Below are 17442 nucleotides of genomic sequence, written 5' to 3'. Positions count from 1 at the left end.
AAAATCAAAGTACTTATACAAACTTTATAAACCCTCCCCTTTTTTGTTATTTTATAAACGTAAATACTTTTCCAGTGTAGTTACACCTCATTTGTTCGTAATCCATGGGTTGTTTGCCAGGGAATGCGGTGGTGAAGGGGTAGTAAGTGGTGTCTCTGTCAATTGAATGTTGTCCAGTCGAGCCGCTGGTCAGCGTTCCAATTGATTTGCTTTCATCGCCTTTCAATTGAGCTCATTTCTTGACATCTTATCTAGAGCATCCGGTATACGCCTCACAAAAAATACTCAAGATATCCGAAAGTCAACCATCCCATTGATAAACCCTGGATATTTTCGCTCAAATCACTGTTAACATTGATGGGGTTAAACCCATTTTTTATTTGTTATTTTTGTTTTTAGTTCACATGCAGACCAGCACTCAACACAATCCGTTTCTGGCTTAATCCCTATCGTAATCGTAGTTGTTACCATTATTATTATTATTATTATTATTGGTATCGTATAAATATGTTTATCAAAACAACAATTCACTATAGGTGTACGTACTGGTAAGTAGCATTTAGAGTTCTACAAAATATTGCGAAATGTGCAATGCTCTCGCTTGGCAATAATCAACAATAAAAACAATGGATTAGAGGGAGAGGATGAACCATATGTCTGAGTTCGCTTTTCGGTTGTGGGCAACATTGTAAGGTACATTGGATTGTTTCTTAGTGTTTTAATGCTAGCATATTTTAACCTGCACACATTTTGTGGTGTATAATTCGTTTTCGATTTGTTCACGATCGACTTCGATCCATCATGGAAATACATTGATTTAAATTATAAATACTCCTCTTTAATGCACTTTGGACGTGTGTATAAAATGTAAAAATATTCAAATACATATCTCTTTAACTGTATTTCGTTGTGTGCTGCTAAAGCGACTTGGCCACGCAGTGATCTCATGGATTAACGACGGTACAATTCCCTTGGCTCCTTCCGGGAGTTGCGTGAATCTTTCGTACAAAATACATACAACATCAATCAATCAATCAAGTAACAATATAAAACCTCGTGTGTGTATATAAAAATGCAATTGCTTGACTCGGGTCATCGATACCCCACAATTCGTTGAGCATTTCCAATGCAAACACAGTACAAAAATCATCTTAAGTACGAAGCACAACTTCCAGGCGATAACGTTGCGACAATACCCAAGATATTCGCGTGTCGCTATATACAAAAGTTCAGCTAACTACGTGTTATTACTGGAGAGAAACCAAGGAATGATCTGATGAATATGCAGCTCCCACAGCTCGCCGCCGATCCTTAAACAAAGGTGGTGGCATCATCGCGCCTTCGGATCACCGTCGTCTCACTTGGGGGCTCCGACTTTTGTGGCCCCGCCACCTCCGTCTGGGCCATCTTCATGGCGTGCTGCTTCTCGTACTCGATGATGTGCTCCCGCAACAGGAAGTTTTCCCGCTTGATGCGCTTCAACAGGCGTCCCGAGACATCCGGCACGGCCCAGCGCAGGATGCCCTGCAGCATGGTGATAATGTTCTGCGGGGAACAGGAACAGAGTAAGTTAACAATTCGATTATAGTGATTACGACGCTTCCTCGCACCTGGTAGATAACGATGAAGGCCAGCCGACCCGTCAGTATCTTCCAGTATATCATGGGACGCTTGTAGGGATGCTCATCTGTCGGCGAGTTGCGGAACTCTGTGTAGCGACACACCGTCTCATTCACATGCTGGCTGCCTCCCAGCAGAGGCTGCACCTGGAAGTCCTTGGTGTTGAACACAGCCAGCGTGAAGTTGAGATAGTTGTTTAGCTCGTGGTCGCCCATTGAGGCGGCGTACACGATTTTCGGTATGAGGTTCGTGCTAAATGCGATTATCATTGCCTGCAGGGGAGATCAGAAAGTGGGATTAGGCAACATCATTGCCTGACATGGGAATGGTGACTCACACTGGAGGCCACGGCTATGCGGGTGACGACGGTCATGATGCTGTGCCAAACGCCAATGTCGCGGGCTCGCATTCCCACCGGTCGTCGCAGGAAGCGCAGCATCTTGATGGCGTCCAGGCGCACCTCTATCACATTGTTCAGCAGGGCCAGCAGCGGCGCCAATGGGAAGGCCAAGCTAAACAGGGTGATGAAGCCGAATTGCACAACTTCGAGAGAGATAAGTTGTTATTAATATTAAATGACAACCCCTTTAAACTACAAGCCCTACCCATTTCGAGGTATTCCACGTAGAGGGAATTATTCTCGGCGGGCAGTAGATTATAGTCCTCGGTGAACTGGTTGTAGGGCACCAGACGCTGGTCCTGGTGACTCTTGTACCAGCCATGACGGTAGCTCAGCTCCTTAAAGGTGCGCATCAGATAGGGTATCAGCATCTCCACGATGGCATTGACCGCCTGCTTGCCGGCCATGATGATCACCAACTGCATGCAGAGCTCCATGAGGCAGCCGCCGGGATTGCATTCCTCCTGGCGGAAGCCCAGCACGCGATTGTACTTGGCCGGATAGCCGACGAACTTGCCCTTCAGGAAGGCAATGTAGAAGAGCGAGGAATAGTAATTGACAAACTGGAACACATAGTTTTTGATTGTTAGACTCTCGTCGTACTCCGTCTGGGTGCGACAGTACTCGTAGTTAGTCAGCTTAACCGCCAGACTGGAGTACACCATGTCCAGCAGCGAGATTACTATGAGGTCAATCACGCCCGCCGTCATGGGCAGGATCATAACCTTGAAAGTCATAGAATTCTCGCTGCCCAGAATGCTGTGCGAGGCCCGCTGTGCCATTCTATAGATGATTATGCCCGCTATGGCAATGATTGATATGCAAATCTACAAGAAAAACACATTAGAACCCACCTTCAGTGGAAGAAAAACTAAGGATCTACTCACAAACAATATCATGATGCTATAACTAGTAAAGTTGGGCAGGAACTTGATGCTCCAGAAGGGCACGTCTGGATCCAGGACGCTCGGCTTGCCATTCTGGTCCTCTTCATACGCCTTCCCGGCCAGCCTTCTGGAGCGTGATATTTTGGCCAAGTACTGCGGACGCGGGTGCTCCACGTGGTGGGTGAAGCCAGTCAGCCCCCAGCGGTGCACCAGACCCGCTGAGTAGCGCTTCCAGAACTCCAGGTACACTACCGCCCAAATGGACATCAGCAGGGCGAACACCACGGTCGATTTGTTGTCTATCAGATAGTTGAACTTGGAAGACGTGCAGGTCTCGTTCAGCCGCCAGTAGTCGCAGCTTCGGTCGCACTGCGGGCACATGATCGTGCCATTGTCGCTACAAATGTCCCGGCTAATCGGATCGCTGCTCCACGTGATGAAGCCGTAGAGGAAACAGAGCACTCCGAACACGCTGATTGGGATCAGCATTTGCGTGTAGAATCCCAGCCAGGCGAAGTATAGTGCCACCTTCGCCCCGAAGTAGTCTTTGATTTGGTCCAGTGGTTGCAGGCTATAAAAATAAATGGGGCGTATTATAAGTTTGTTTTTTATATATTCCTATTGTAATTCTAATCATTTAGGAATTCCTTTTGCTAAATAAACCTTGAATAACATTGATGTACCCTAAATACACATGAGTCTATTTTTTTGTACAAAGCATACACAAAAATCCATTTAAAAATCTAACAATACATTGAAGAACATGGATTCATGAGAATCTATATCGATTTTAAAATCGTAGAATATTATACATTGAAGAACATTGATATACCCTGAAAACATATGAATCTATTTGAATCTAATGATGTATAAAACTGCAAGAACACATTTTTCATTCTTGCAATACACTATCGTTATTGTTAACAATAGGTTTGGAACCAGGTTTTATTACATTTCCACTTGCAGCTGCCTAGTTTGTTTTCCTAACTCCAAACTTGCCTCCAAACCAACTTTTCACAGCTCATATTTCGCTTTAAAAACTGCCTTTCCAAGAATCTACGATACGGAAAACTCCTATGTCTGCATAAACAGAAAGAAGATCATATTCTTACTTCTTCCACTTGGATATGTTGGCCCACTCCTTGAGCAGACGATCGCGATCGTCTTTCTGTAACACAATATAGAGACTATAAGTAGGAAGTAGTGGATCTATTTAGAAATGGAATCATACATCATGCAGGGTATAGGCGCAGGTATATACGCCATCCTGGACGAGCTTCTCGATGCCCAGATTGTCGGCCGTCTCCTCGCCCTCGACGAAGTGCTGGCGCTGCAGAATGAAGTTGATGATGAAGTAGCGGGTGCCGGCATCCAGGAAGTTCGGGTGCTCCGTGTCGTACAGCTCCAGGTAGTTGCGGGAAAACTCGAAGTGGATGCGCGATTCGCGCTCCGGAAAGAGGACCGTATTCAGCTGCACGGAGCTGAACAGGCTGCGGCACATGCGGCTGAAGCAGGACTTGAACTCGTGCGCCGACTCGGCGAAGATTTGGTCCTGGCCGGGAATCGGCTTGAGCGGCACCTTTATCTTGAGTATCTCCGCATAGCGATACAGCACCTCCGCCGGCGCATGGATCTTGACGAAGTGCACCCGCTGCACCTTGTTGTGCTCCAGCTGCAGACCCTCCCGCTGCAGATTCGCCTCGAAGATCTCGCACTTGCGCCGCTGCTCCTCCGACTGGACCTCGCCATTGTAGGCCAGTACAAAGTCCACGCTCCTTTTGCCATCGTCGAAGCGTCTGTAGGTCTGTAGAAGATTGATGCGATGTTTGTGGGAAGAGAACGATACAGAGATTAAGAGCATTAGAATGGGCTGCTACATGTTTATATATATATGAGTCACTCCAGAGAGAGATCTTAAAAATACATCTGCTTATCAACTAGACGGAAACAAAGCGTGTGGGTGCGCGTGTGCCTACACCTCCCCCTGGTCACCCGGTAGCCCGGTCACCCAATCACCGTGGCGGACTCCTCCCGCTGATTCCTGGAGCGCAGGCCGCGCAGGAGGCAGCAGTTCAGCATGGGGGAATGGGAATGGGAATCGACCGGCACCCGGAACCCAGAACCGAAACGAAAGAGCTAGAAACACAACCGTCGCAGCCGAGATACGAGAGGCTAGTGATATTCCGTGCGATCTGCAGGGACCACTGATTGCCCAGCTGTTCGCTCCGATCGGCTTCAGCTCCAAAGTGCCCAAGTACCGAAGTGCCTGACTTATATATTAAATTACAGTATACAAAAAATCGCATTAAGTGTTCATACCCAATCCCGCAAGCAAACTATAGGAAAAAGAGAAATATAAACAAACAAAGGAGAGCGTGAAAGAAGGCGGCAAGAACTTCATCAAGTGCATAATATCATTGCAGCAAAACATTAGGATCTTATAAGTGACGAGTGTGGCCAAAGGGAGTGTGTACAGTGGTCGCTCAATAACTAGATGTATGAAAATAAAACTCACTAAGGCATTCTGTTCAATTTTGTCATACGTTTTCTAACATTTTCTAAAAATAATCAAGACCTTATATAGATAATTTAGGGATTCTGATCATTCTAAATTTAGAAAATTCCATTTTACTTTCACACAAAGGCCTCGATCTTTTAAATTTACTTATAAATAAAAAATGATTTATTATTTTATAAGATATAGAACCATTAGAATTAGTTATTATATTTAAAATATATAATAAAAAGAAAACAATTTTTTTTTAGGGTAATTGAACCTTTGGATAATCATATATAATGGTATTAAAACTTTCGCGAACTTAAGAAAAGCTAAAAGACACTATACTTTGATCTTAGACATATTATCTAAGCTTAACAAACTGAATTACAAAAAACTTAAGGCCTTTTACTGCGATATCTTTTTAATAAAACTCTTATTTAGCTTGTAGTTTTAACTATAAGAAAGCAATAAATAATAATAGTATATTTTTTCTATTTTGACTAGAGCCCTGCATGAATCAACAGTATATTGCGATAAGAATCATGAAACATGCGAATCCCGTGTCATTTTTTATAGTATTTTAAATGTTGTGAAGATGAGTAATAATAAAATAATTTAAGCAACATTTCGGATCTAAGATATAAAATCTGTTATCGCTGAAAATCTTGGTTACCCTCCCCTGAAGAACTCGCGTTTCAATTTTTTCTTTTTATTTCTTGTAGGTTATTCAACGCAAGAATATAGAAAACGCGAATACTTCAGACGAAGATGACAAAAAAAATCATTTTGTAACACAATGATAGAAAAAACTCTCCAGTCTCCTTACTTTTGATTCTAATTTCTACACAAAAAAGGATGAAGCACTACAGATGTAATTTTTTAAGTTCCCTAAGAATGCCTTTATCAGAAGGATCCATCGTAAAGGCGACCACTGCACCACTGCCCACAAAAATTCGAGTGTGGAAGCTTGGATGAAAGCTCTGGCAACGGGTGAAAGTGAAAGTGGCTGGGAAATGGGGTGAGATGGAACAACAGCAACAGCAAGGCAAAAATGAGGATGAGATCGATAATCGATGTGTGTGCGCGGCAGTGCAAAAGCGAAGGCTTTCTTCAACCAGAGTTGTGAAACGTATTTGGTTTTGATATCTGAATTTGAGTTTGATTTTGAATTTGAATTGGTTCGTTATGTTACTGTCGTTGTTTACCCTTGATTTCCACTGGGAGTATGTTATTGGCAATTTCTTATCTTTATTAGAAATGTTGCTACTACTTCTTAACAGACGTCTAGAGACCTCATCGTCACCACCGCCATGTCCTCCGCCATCTCCTCCGGCCACCCCAATGCCAGTGGGCAGGTGGTTTCGTCCATTTTGCAGTGCAATCATTTGGGCGGCGATGGCGGCGTCCGTGTGATCACCACTTCCGCCTCCATTGAGGTGCTCCAGCGCCGTGGATTGCCGATAGCCGGGTTGCCAGGCCAGGGCCGCATGCTCGGCAGATGTTGCCCCTCCCAGACGCAGGCTGCTCCTGCCCTCATCGCCGGCCAAATCGACCGCCGAATGGTAGATGGTGTTCCGCGACTGGGAGATCGATTTCCGGTGCGCCGCCGCAGCAGCCGCCGCCTCCGATTCCGCCAGCGATATGGTGTCGAAGTACAGGCTCTCCCGCTCGTCCATTTCCGATTCGGGATAGTCGTAGTCGTGGGTGCGGACTGCAACGAAGGGTGAGATTAGTCGGAAGTTCTGGCTCAAGTACTTGAGATGAGATCAGATCTGATCGGTTTGGATCGGATGAGATGAGAGGTGAGGCGGTGGTGCTGATGAGTTGTTAGTGGTTACGTTTCCATTACAATAAAGAGTGCATGATTGTGGTGAGAAGAAATGCTATACCATGTATACCATGAAAATTAAAAATGACAACACATAGGAATTTACCAATGGAAATGGGTAATACAATGGGTAATCTCTCCAGGGTTCAATGGAAAATGGAGCTATATTCTCTTCTTTTACTTTTAGCTCTTAAGTAGAACTAAAACTAATATCGCAACATATTAAACTTTATCGAATAAACATTAACTTTAAAAGGAAGACACTCAAGTTATAAATGGTTTGACCCAATTCTCTTTATACAGAATTTCCAATTAGGTGACATCACATAACACCAACGCCCATGACTAATGTGATCATTGGTACCCAAAGATATAAAAATGAAATGCTAAGCTAAAATTATATGACCCTACTTACAGAAAATAAATATTCGGGACTAACATATTTTTTAAATATAATATTTTCTATATATATTAAACTTTAAATCTTTTGAAAGCATTGAAATTTTAAAAATGAAATCGGTGTATAAAAAATAAACTAATCAACTATGAAAAACAAATGAAAGCTTTAATTACCATCCAATTTTGATATAGTAGGAAAGTAAAGGGAACATAAATAGATCCCTAAGTGAAAAAGGTGAAAAGTACCTATGAGAACCCAAAGAAAATAATGATAATCTGGAAAAGTTGAGAACATTAACTGAGGATTCTGTTATATAAAGCAAAATAAAAATAGGTTCCTAGGTAATAAAATGAAAGCCCATGATCATCTTTCAAATATAATACCTATAGTTTGAAACAATGACCATTGATTGAGATTAGGGCCGGAACTCGTTTCGAAATATCAGTTCAGCCAATATTAATTACTGATAAGCCGATAGTGAGTCTGTGGCCATGATAGTGGGGATGATGGCATTTGATGGCCCACCGGGCAGGCCAATTTGGAAGCCAACTTATCGGAGGCGAGCTGCCGCTGATACCAGCCAAACCGTTTGACTCATTTAAATGCGGTCAATTACATAAGTGCCCCATAAGTGCGATACACCCGTGGAAAAATGCGTGTGAATGTATGAATGAATAAAACGAATGAATGGGGTGGCATCTACTAATGGTGATGATCAGTTTCCGGCGCAGGAAACCACCAAACCAAACTACAAACGGCACAAACTAAACAAACTCAAGCTCGAATCAAAACTAAACAATGCAAAATGGTTCAAAAAAACCATATGGTATATAGAACTTGTACTGGAATGGATACAACGAATATAAAATGAAACAAGTTCGAACATATATGTATGCATGTTTGTCTGTATGGCATGTACATAATAAGACTGAAACAAACAAATTTGCATGACAACGGGTGCGATGTTTACTCATTAAAGTATTTACCCGCCGAATACATGATTGGTGGCAGGGGGAAGAGCTAGGTGAATGTCTTGACGGCAGTTTTTGGAAGTCGATCGATCGCAGATCCCTCACAAGGTGTGGTGCCAGCGATCCTGGCGATCCTGCTGATCCCGCTGATCCCTCTTAGGATCCCTCGTTTCGAGTCCTGGATTTTTCGGCACTTTCTCGGCGGCTGCGCAGCGGCTCCGACTTCCATGCATCACGATTTTCGGACTGCCGGCAGCGAAAAAACAGCGATTGATGCAGGACAAAGCTCGTGGCTCCAACAAAAAATTTAAATATATTTAAAAAAAAAAAAGGAGATACTGCAACTAAAACCCGCGCACACACAGAGATCCACCAGCGAATGATGTCAGAGGGAAAAATAAAATAATAAAAATGTAGAGCCAGAGAGGCGAAATATGCGTACGCTCGCGTCGTTTGGCGATTACTGAAAACAGAGTACGAAAAGAATAATAGAGGCTGAAATACACAAATTTGGTTCGGGCTTGCCAGGCAGCTAACCAACCTCAGAAATCGCCGACAGCCACAATAAATGATTGCCCAAATAGGCGTGCAGCGAGAACAGTGGCCACAAATCGGGGAAAAATAATGTACACCCCTGCAGCAATACTATTTTGTGACACAGAACCCCGGAAAAAAGAGGTCTAACTAACCCTAATATAGAGAATTTCAAGATATTATTATAATATAGCTAAAGTGCATTGCAGAAGTTCAGAATTTTACGAAGTTGACGGTACCAAGTTCAGATTTATTTTAAAAAATTTATTTCAAATATTCAAAATATCTTGAAATTCCTTGAAATTTTGATATAAATAAAATACTCCAAGTTAGAAAAGTTGCTTACTTTCAAAACTAGAACCTATCTTTACCAAGTTCAGATTTATTTTAAAAAATTTATTTCAAATATTCAAAATATCTTGAAATTCCTTGAAATTTTGATATAAATAAAATACTCCAAGTTAGAAAAGTTGCTTACTTTCAAAACTAGAACCTATCTTTTTTATATTTAAAATAATATTATTTCTGAACCATTTAAAAAAATTTTAAATTTACAACTGGTACCCATTTTATAATTTTATAATATCATGACAGCTTTAAGAGACTTATAAAATAAGTTAATAAACCATTATTATTATTATTATACCATTCAGTTTTAGATTAACTAATGCCACTGTAACCATATTAATATTTATACTGAAAAACGCACCCATTCGCATCGAGTATTTGGCGAACGAACAACTTTTTTCCTCATCTTACAAATAAGTAAATCTAAACAGTCGATTGTGGTTTAGATTCGGATTCGTGTATATGTAGGTAATTCAATGATCGGGCAACTATACGTTGATATAAACAGCACTTAATGCACTGCGATCGGGTAGTTTTCCTTCATTTCCCTGAATTTTACGGCGAGTAGAATTTAATTTATAGCACCATTTTAATAGGTAGTGCTTTTAACGATAATGTGAAGAGAGGTATTCAAAAAATTTTCAAAAATTAGAAACTGAAATATTCCAAAATTCTGAACCCGACTAAACAAAAAGAACAAAATGTTTAAAAATGCTACTTTTGCAAATAGTCATCGGCTGCTTATACAAAAGAGGGGTACGATTTATGATTTGAGTCAACTAGATTGAACTTTCTGAATATAATTCATAAATATGGTGTATACTTCACAGGCTTAACTCTATTATTAAGATTTTAAGGACCAGAAAATACCTTTTGAGATACATAGATAGATAATGTTCATAGATGACTATATCTAAGGAACTAGAAAATGTCTAGGATCATATAAGCTCGTTATTATGGTGAGATATTCCATTTACCTAATGACCAGTTCCTAAAGTATCACTAGGTCATATTGCTTTGGTCATTAATGCATCATTTCCTTGGGAAAGTGCTCTAACCAATGCCGAAACACGATAGCCACTAGCCAGAATCATTAACCACCGAAATCCCTGGGTGCTCACGAATAATTCATAATTATAAAGATTTTAAGGACCAGAAAAGATCTTTAAGATAGAAGATAATGTTCATAGATGACTATATCTAAGGACTGGAACTAGAAAATGTCTAGGGTCATATAAGATCATTATAATAGTGAAATATTCCATTTACCTAATGACCAGTTCCTTAAGTTTCATTAGGTCATATTGCTTTGGCCATTAATGCATCATTTCCTTGGGAAAGTATTCCAACAAATGCCGAAACACGATAGACACTAGCCAGAATCATTAACCACCGAAATCTCTGGGTGCTCACGGAGAATTCATAATTATAAAGATTTTAGGGACCAGAAAAGACCTTTTGAGATAGATAGATAATATTCACAGATGACTATATCTAAGGACTGGAACTAAAAAATGTCTAGGATCATATAAGATCTTTATTATAGTGAAATATTCCATTTACCTAATGACCAGTTCCTTAAGTATCACTAGGTCATATTGCTTTGGCCATTAATGCATCATTTCCTTGGGAAAGTGCTACAACGAATGCTGAAACACGATAGACACTAGCCAGAATCATTAACCTTGACGGAACCGCCGAAATCCCTGGGTGCACACGAATAATTCAGCGGGGGAGAAGGTTGGGTTGGGCTAACATGTTGGCGGCAAAGGTAAAGGTCAAGTTGCTCCGTAGATTGTTGACAAATCAAAGTGCGAAAAGAGTTCTCGCATTCGTACACATATCTATATAAGAACGAAACCTGTTTGGCATATGTATAATGGAAATGGGATCCATAAAAAGGTGCGGGGGGAACTAGTCCAAGACACGCGAATCGCTTGGAAATGGAGAAATTCGCCGGAGAAAGCTCTATTCCCGAAATTCCGGATAATGATGTTGCCTACGACGACGACGACGACGACGATGATGATGATGATGATGATAATGGTGATAATGCTGATGATGCACTACACCTTCGGTTCTGTCTATGTGGACATTTCTATTTTTAGCAAACTGCAGTGGCCGAAAATAGGCGGAAAGTCTGTCGTTGGAATATTGGACAGTATAGCCTATAGAATAGCGAGATATTGGTTAGGCACAAGGCGTTAGTACAGCTGGCGATACCAATTCATTTGGGCTTCCTTTTTTGAACTCACCTGGTTTGTTGTCGTTGACTTTAGTTAGTGTTCACCGTGGTTGACGGCCAAGGCCATTTCCTGTGCCTCCTGACTGCTGCCCGCTTCCCGCGCACTCCCCGCTTTTCGCACAGCCGACAAACAAACAATTAAACTCGAAAGGGAAGCGGAAGCCGCCAGCAACACTTGTTTTTATTAATTTAATTTAATTTAATTTGATTTTTCCTCGAAACGGAACGAGGCCAGCGTTGCCAGACGCACTGCATTATCCAATCAGCTGTTGAATGGGTTAACCGTCGCCGTTCGTTTATCGATAGGTTATCGATTGTGTAACATACGGATTCCACTGCAAGATGTTAAAGTAAAGATTCAACCAGTAAGCATTTTTGTTTTAAATATAAATAAAAAACATAAAATTTAGTTAAGAAAGTATAATTTTTCTGTTCATAGTGTACCAAAATTGTCTGATAGTTGCTCGAATATAAAATAGTAACTTAGTTTTCTGAAAATTGAATCGATTTTGTTCCGTATTCTTTCTGTGTGAAAAGGGTATTAATAAATCGTTTCCAAAGCAGTGACTTGTGACTTTTCAATATCAGTGACTCCAGCTCAGTTTGTCCACCACTAGTAATGTTTTGATCCGACTTGACGGGAACATCTGGATTTATTTTGTAAAGTGCAATAAATTGAGGGTGGCTGGAGAACCCTGGATGAAAGCGGGGCGCCATGGTGTACATCGACCATAGTGAGTGCAAATAGACTCTAAAGCATCCAAAAATATTAATAACTTGTTTGTTTTGCCTCTACAGATGGGCGCGTGTGGGAGAAACGACCTTGGGACTGGAGAAGAATAGTGGAGCTATTCGTGGGGATATGGTTTGCCATAAAGCAGCTGTAAGTGTTTCCGAAGTAGGTCCTAGTGTTGAAAAGGCGTTAATACAGCACGTTTTCCCTGCAGATTCCTGACTTTTCTGGCCCCCTTCATGGGCACCGATAACCAGACCAATCCACGTCGTGGAAATGGATGGGGTGGTGGTGGAGGAGGATGGGGTGGTGGCGGAGGCGGCGGCGGAGGAGGAGGTGGCGGAGGAAGACCAGGCTCAGGAGGACTAAGACCAAACCGCCGGATTGGACGCATCCAGCCGTCAATGAGCTGCAATATGCCCGCGGCGGGCGGATGAGGATAGTAGCGACATCCGGTTCCCAAAACTCTTGGGAGGATGTCGCGCCGACAAGAGGTTGGCCACGCCAGGCAGCTCCACAAAACGGCCCGGAAATCACGGTTTATCTCGCCCCCGTGGCGCCTATGACGCAGTTCTCCCAAACTCGGACTCGAGCGGAGTGCTGCTGAACACGATAAATCACTGATTTCTGGGTCGCTGCTTACGTGGCCATCGTCGGTCCTATGAGCTCATGAACAAGCTCGAATTTAGCTACAGGTTTTTAAATCGGTCTACGGGTTTATGTGTAAAACATAAAGAAACAATTGTATATTGTAATCCTGACAAAATGTTCAAATAAAAACCTAGAATAACTTTTGCAATCACTGTTTTTCAATGATTTCTAAAAACGGGAATTTTGTATGCTCAAAAATAGTTTCGAAATCTTTACAGAATTTTCAAGGCAAAACCTATAAGGTATGGTCTGACTTTTCTTTAATAACTATAAAACAACTCTAGTTACTGACCATTTGAATACAAAATAATAGTCTTTTTTTATATCTAAAATTCATTTCAAAAAAAAAATCTTTATAATTATAAAGTACTATGAAGAGTTTTCGAGTTATTATTTTCATAATATTTTTCATATTATTTTCATAAAATAGCTCAAATTTGTCACTTTTTTAATTTAAAATAACACCTAGAAAATTAAAAACAGTGATTTTCGGATGACATCAGTGTAGGCTAGTCGATATATTTCGATTGCAGTGAATCAGCTGTTTTGTTTGTCCATCTCTAAAAACCACGTCAAGTGTGTAGTTTTGTATACAAATCTTATAAATTCAGGTTTGACCCCGGATAGGAAATATTCCAGAAAAACCGAGAAGATCTTGCACGCTGATTGAGCTGCAACATGGCGTACATTGATCAAAGTAAGTGGCTGTGGATGAGCAAGTGGAGTCCAGTGAGCTAATCCCTTTGTTTTGCAGATGGTCGCCTCTGGGAGAAACGTCCTTGGGACTTGAGACGTGTTTTGGCCCTATTCGTGGGCATCTGGTTCGCCATCAAGCAGCTGTAAGTGGTCCATGGATTACTAATGTTCTAGGTGATATAACCCAGTACCATCCTTGCAGATTCGTATCGTTCCTGGCTCCCTTTAGCGGTAACGATAACAGCGGTGATAACTCCCGCCGCGGAAATGGATGGGGAAGTAGCTGGGGAGGAGGAGGTGGCGGCGGAGGCGGCGGCGGTGGAGGAGGAGGAGGAGGCGGTGGATATGGCGGAGGAGGATTGAGACCCAACCGCAGGATCGGACGCATTCCTCCGCCCTCCCAATCCTGCAGTGCCGGTGGATGCTGCGGTTAATCAAATAGTTTAAGCGTTTTGGCCTAAAGAACTGCTAAACCAAAATGCTCCCACTCTTTACGCCTAAACATCAATATCACCCCCATGATGCAGCAACTATGGTTTATAGTTCTCTGTTTCGAACACACATATTATAGCTCGATTTTAATAATAAGGTTTTGGACTGCTTGAGCAAGATACAAAATACCATATACTTTCCAATAAACTTCTTAGTTTCTCAACTAACAATAAAAAAGAGATTTTTATAACTTACTGACTCTAGGCATAATGATGAATCTAAAAATAGATTTTATTATAGGATATGTATTTGGAACATTTTTCCTACTTTGGTTTTAGTTGCAAATTATTTATATTTGTGTTAAAGGTTAAAGGAGAACACACAGCTAAAATCAAAGAAGCAAATTAACTGAATCTATACTTATTTCTATTTGCTTAGAACCGAAATATTTTATTTTTGTATACAACTTTCGAAATACTTGTCAAATTATTTATTATAAATAAACGGAATACCCCGAATGTACTTTTTGGCATTTGAAAATAAGTGCCAGTGAAAACCATCTGGCAACGCTGCCCGGCATATGTTCAGTCGACTGGTGGGAAGAAGAAGCACAGATGCGGCGGCTGGTGCGAAATTGGAATGGCCGGTTGTTATTCAACGGCAAATCCGGCCAAGAAATTGTTGGACATGCCGGTGTCCATCAGGAGGCCAAGTCCGAGTCCTCTACCAAGGAGGAGGGAGCGGGCGAGGTGGATAAGAATGGCTACGGCGCCAAGCACTGCATGAAACTGGTGGAGTAAGTAGCTCAAGTGGAAGATCCAATAGATCCATACTTAATTGATCCATATATTCCCCTAGGAAGTACGACTATGAGAACTACCTGTGCACCCTGCTGCTGCCACGGGAATTGCGACGAGCTGCCTTCGCCCTAAGGGCATTCAATGTGGAGGTTTCCAGATCCGTCAGCGGCCATGTGAGTGGGGCATCCGAATTCATGGGGATTACTTACACAGCTAGGGAGAACCTTTTGCCTACGTTTCAGTGAAAGCTCCTACTCCACCTCCGGCTTAATTAGCCTATTGTCATAAATACTTTCCCTAAAACGTGCTACCTTAATATGTTCTATCAGAAGTCTTTAAGATGTGTATGTACATGCGTTAACCTTATTCTCCTGCAGATTGCACATATGTAAGTTTTATAACCTTGTCTCCTCCGAAAGCTTAGGGTCTACCCCAAAATTCTGTATTCTTTAATTTATCTTGTCCATTCCAAACGGAAAGATAAAATACCTCTACATATTTCTATACTATGTTTTCTAAAAACATGAAAAATACTAGAAGAGGGTTAACCATATTCCACAATAGTTTCCAAAAAATAGTACTGTTTTTCCCAGGCTGCCTTCCTGAAAAACAAAATCAATCATACTTATAATAAAAAGATAGATCAGCAAACTGCTTATAAAAAAAAATGTATTTATAATGGAAAATCCATAAATTATATAACCCTATCTGCTTAGATAATAATTAATGAACATCAGCTGTAGTCTCATGGTCTAATAAGTTTATCACTTTATATACTTTTAGCTAGTCGAGCCCCAAATCGCCAAGCTGCGCCTCAAGTTCTGGCACGACTCCATAGACAAGTGCTTCGAGGCGGAGTCGCAACGCTCCTACGTGGAGGACCAGCCCGTCCTGCGCGAACTGAAGCACACGGTGGGCAGCCGCAAGCTGAACAAGGTGTACTTGCGCCGCCTGGTCACGGCACGCGATCGTCCGCACACCCATGGATTCGAGACGGTCCGCGAACTGGAGGAGTACGCCGAACAGACCTTCTCCTCGCTGCTGCTCCTGCTGTTGGAGGTGGCCGGAGTGCGTGATCTGCAGGTGGACCATGCCGCCTCGCATCTGGGCAAGGCCCAGGGAATAGCCACCCTACTGCGGGCCATTCCGCTGGCGGGACGTCAGCAGGCGGCCTGTGTGCCGCTCGAAGTGCTTGTGCGCCATGGCGTCAGCCAGGAGCGCATCATTCGCTGCAAGAGCGATGACAAGGGCGTCGAGGAGTGCATATTCGAGGTGGCCAGTGCCGCCAATGGGCACCTAAAGCTCGCCAGGCAGCTCAAGGATCAGGTGTCGCCCCTCGTGCCCAAGATCTTCCTCACCGCCGTGGCGACGGATGCCTATCTGGAGCGCCTGCGTCGCGCCAACTTCCTGTAAGTATACCTATTATATTAGCTAGTCAATGTTTAAATACCCTTGAAGTATAGATCCTTTACTTTTACATCACATATTAACAAATGTTTTTGTTCCAATCCTATAGGCTTACCCACAAAAGCTGCACAGGACGTGACTCCATGCTGCCCGCACGTCTATTTTGGAAGTCGCTATTTAATCGGTACTGATACCAGTTACTTTAGTAGTAGTAAAACTAGGCCTAATGCCACATTGTTGACTTCTTTAAGTAAAACCGTTTTAAAACCACTGCCTTTAAAATCTCTGGGATTGATGGAATACATTTTGCCAAGATTGTTAAGCTCTACTCTGAGAGTTATGAGTATAAGATTCGAAACTTAACTGGCATGAATTATATTTAATAAAAATTGTTTTAATCAGGGGTGCCTAAGAAATTGCCAGCGGTAAGTCGAGTAAAATTTATATTGATGTACAAAAAAAAACGACAATAGCAAACTATTATCAAATGGAATGGGTTTACAAATGGGTGCCTCTTTTTGGTGTCTTTTTTGCCGACTGTCTTCTTTTCTAGGAGAAAGGATTGCTTTAAGAAAAGCATTGCAACATGGTAAAAAATCGAAGAAATTTGTCAAAATATGGAAGAAACGAGAAGAAAAGTACAAAATTTGTTCAAAAATTTTTTCACCAAATCTAAACCCTATTTTTTCGTCCTAAAAATTTAGTTTTTTGGCTGCCACAAAAAATATATAATTCAGAATGAGGAATGTCATACCTCGTCGAGCTCGTTGTTTAAATTCCAACCCGATTACATTCCAACCTGAAAATTATTGCCATTTTTCGCAAAATAAGTGATGTAACCCCTTACAAAAAATGCAAAAACTGGTCAAAAAATAAATTTTCCTTAAAATGATGGGGATCGTTAGCATATCTAGCAGGCTGTTCAAAACAGTCGGTCTTTTAGCTGTACGCCTTGATTTGGCCAAACTACGATTGAAAAGCCGGAAAGAA

The 17442-nt window shown here is 41.8% G+C and overlaps 4 protein-coding genes across 7 annotated transcripts; 3 read left to right on the top strand and 1 right to left on the bottom strand.

The window, feature by feature from the left end:
- Positions 1-342: 342 nt before the first annotated feature.
- Positions 343-11990, bottom strand: LOC119556019 (anoctamin-6). Of its 4 annotated transcripts, none has more exons than XM_037867794.1 (10): positions 11744-11990; positions 8622-9069; positions 6613-7118; positions 4139-4711; positions 4020-4075; positions 2908-3478; positions 2226-2847; positions 1958-2163; positions 1611-1892; positions 343-1545 (listed from the first exon to the last, which is right to left on the bottom strand). In XM_037867794.1, exons 2-10 carry the CDS (start codon positions 8632-8634, stop codon positions 1312-1314), a joined length of 3063 nt encoding a protein of 1020 aa, XP_037723722.1. In that variant the 5' UTR covers positions 8635-9069; positions 11744-11990; the 3' UTR covers positions 343-1311. The 4 variants fall into 4 exon arrangements, with proteins under 4 accessions (XP_037723722.1, XP_037723725.1, XP_037723723.1 ...); XM_037867797.1 differs by having other exon boundaries at positions 6700-7118; XM_037867795.1 differs by lacking the exon at positions 8622-9069.
- A 322-nt stretch (positions 11991-12312) lies between these two features.
- On the top strand, positions 12313-13265 carry LOC119556780 (glycine-rich selenoprotein). The gene is made up of 3 exons (XM_037869214.1): positions 12313-12467; positions 12532-12616; positions 12681-13265. Exons 1-3 carry the CDS (start codon positions 12449-12451, stop codon positions 12901-12903), a joined length of 327 nt encoding a protein of 108 aa, XP_037725142.1. The 5' UTR covers positions 12313-12448; the 3' UTR covers positions 12904-13265.
- A 389-nt stretch (positions 13266-13654) lies between these two features.
- LOC119557948 (glycine-rich selenoprotein) lies at positions 13655-14495 on the top strand. The gene is made up of 3 exons (XM_037870968.1): positions 13655-13814; positions 13872-13956; positions 14016-14495. Exons 1-3 carry the CDS (start codon positions 13796-13798, stop codon positions 14245-14247), a joined length of 336 nt encoding a protein of 111 aa, XP_037726896.1. The 5' UTR covers positions 13655-13795; the 3' UTR covers positions 14248-14495.
- A 325-nt stretch (positions 14496-14820) lies between these two features.
- On the top strand, positions 14821-16722 carry LOC119557947 (NADH dehydrogenase (ubiquinone) complex I, assembly factor 6 homolog). Its single transcript, XM_037870967.1, has 4 exons — positions 14821-15041; positions 15104-15218; positions 15829-16454; positions 16562-16722. The coding sequence occupies exons 1-4, from the start codon at positions 14860-14862 to the stop codon at positions 16641-16643; spliced, it is 1005 nt and encodes a 334-aa protein (XP_037726895.1). The 5' UTR covers positions 14821-14859; the 3' UTR covers positions 16644-16722.
- Positions 16723-17442: the final 720 nt, after the last annotated feature.

This window comes from Drosophila subpulchrella, chromosome X (assembly GCF_014743375.2).
Source record: "Drosophila subpulchrella strain 33 F10 #4 breed RU33 chromosome X, RU_Dsub_v1.1 Primary Assembly, whole genome shotgun sequence".
In the NCBI taxonomy this organism is placed as follows: Eukaryota; Metazoa; Arthropoda; class Insecta; order Diptera; family Drosophilidae; genus Drosophila; species Drosophila subpulchrella.
The sequence above is the reverse complement of the archived record's forward strand: the minus strand, read 5'-3'. Positions and strand labels throughout refer to the sequence as shown.

Excerpts from the sequence above, each read along its gene's own strand:
- LOC119556019 (XM_037867794.1), bottom strand. Across the intron at positions 2,164-2,225 it reads CGTGGAATACCTCGAAATGG|TTGTGCAATTCGGCTTCATC; the intron begins GTAGGGCTTGTA and ends TCTCTCTCGAAG. Across the intron at positions 1,893-1,957 it reads GCATAGCCGTGGCCTCCAGT|GCAATGATAATCGCATTTAG; the intron begins GTGAGTCACCAT and ends TCTCCCCTGCAG.
- LOC119557948 (XM_037870968.1), top strand. Across the intron at positions 13,957-14,015 it reads TGGTTCGCCATCAAGCAGCT|ATTCGTATCGTTCCTGGCTC; the intron begins GTAAGTGGTCCA and ends CCATCCTTGCAG.
- LOC119556780 (XM_037869214.1), top strand. Across the intron at positions 12,617-12,680 it reads TGGTTTGCCATAAAGCAGCT|ATTCCTGACTTTTCTGGCCC; the intron begins GTAAGTGTTTCC and ends TTTTCCCTGCAG.
- LOC119557947 (XM_037870967.1), top strand. The coding sequence starts at position 14,860 with ATGCGGCGGCTGGTGCGAAATTGGAATGGCCGGTTGTTATTCAACGGC. Across the intron at positions 15,219-15,828 it reads CCAGATCCGTCAGCGGCCAT|CTAGTCGAGCCCCAAATCGC; the intron begins GTGAGTGGGGCA and ends ATATACTTTTAG. Across the intron at positions 16,455-16,561 it reads CTGCGTCGCGCCAACTTCCT|GCTTACCCACAAAAGCTGCA; the intron begins GTAAGTATACCT and ends CCAATCCTATAG.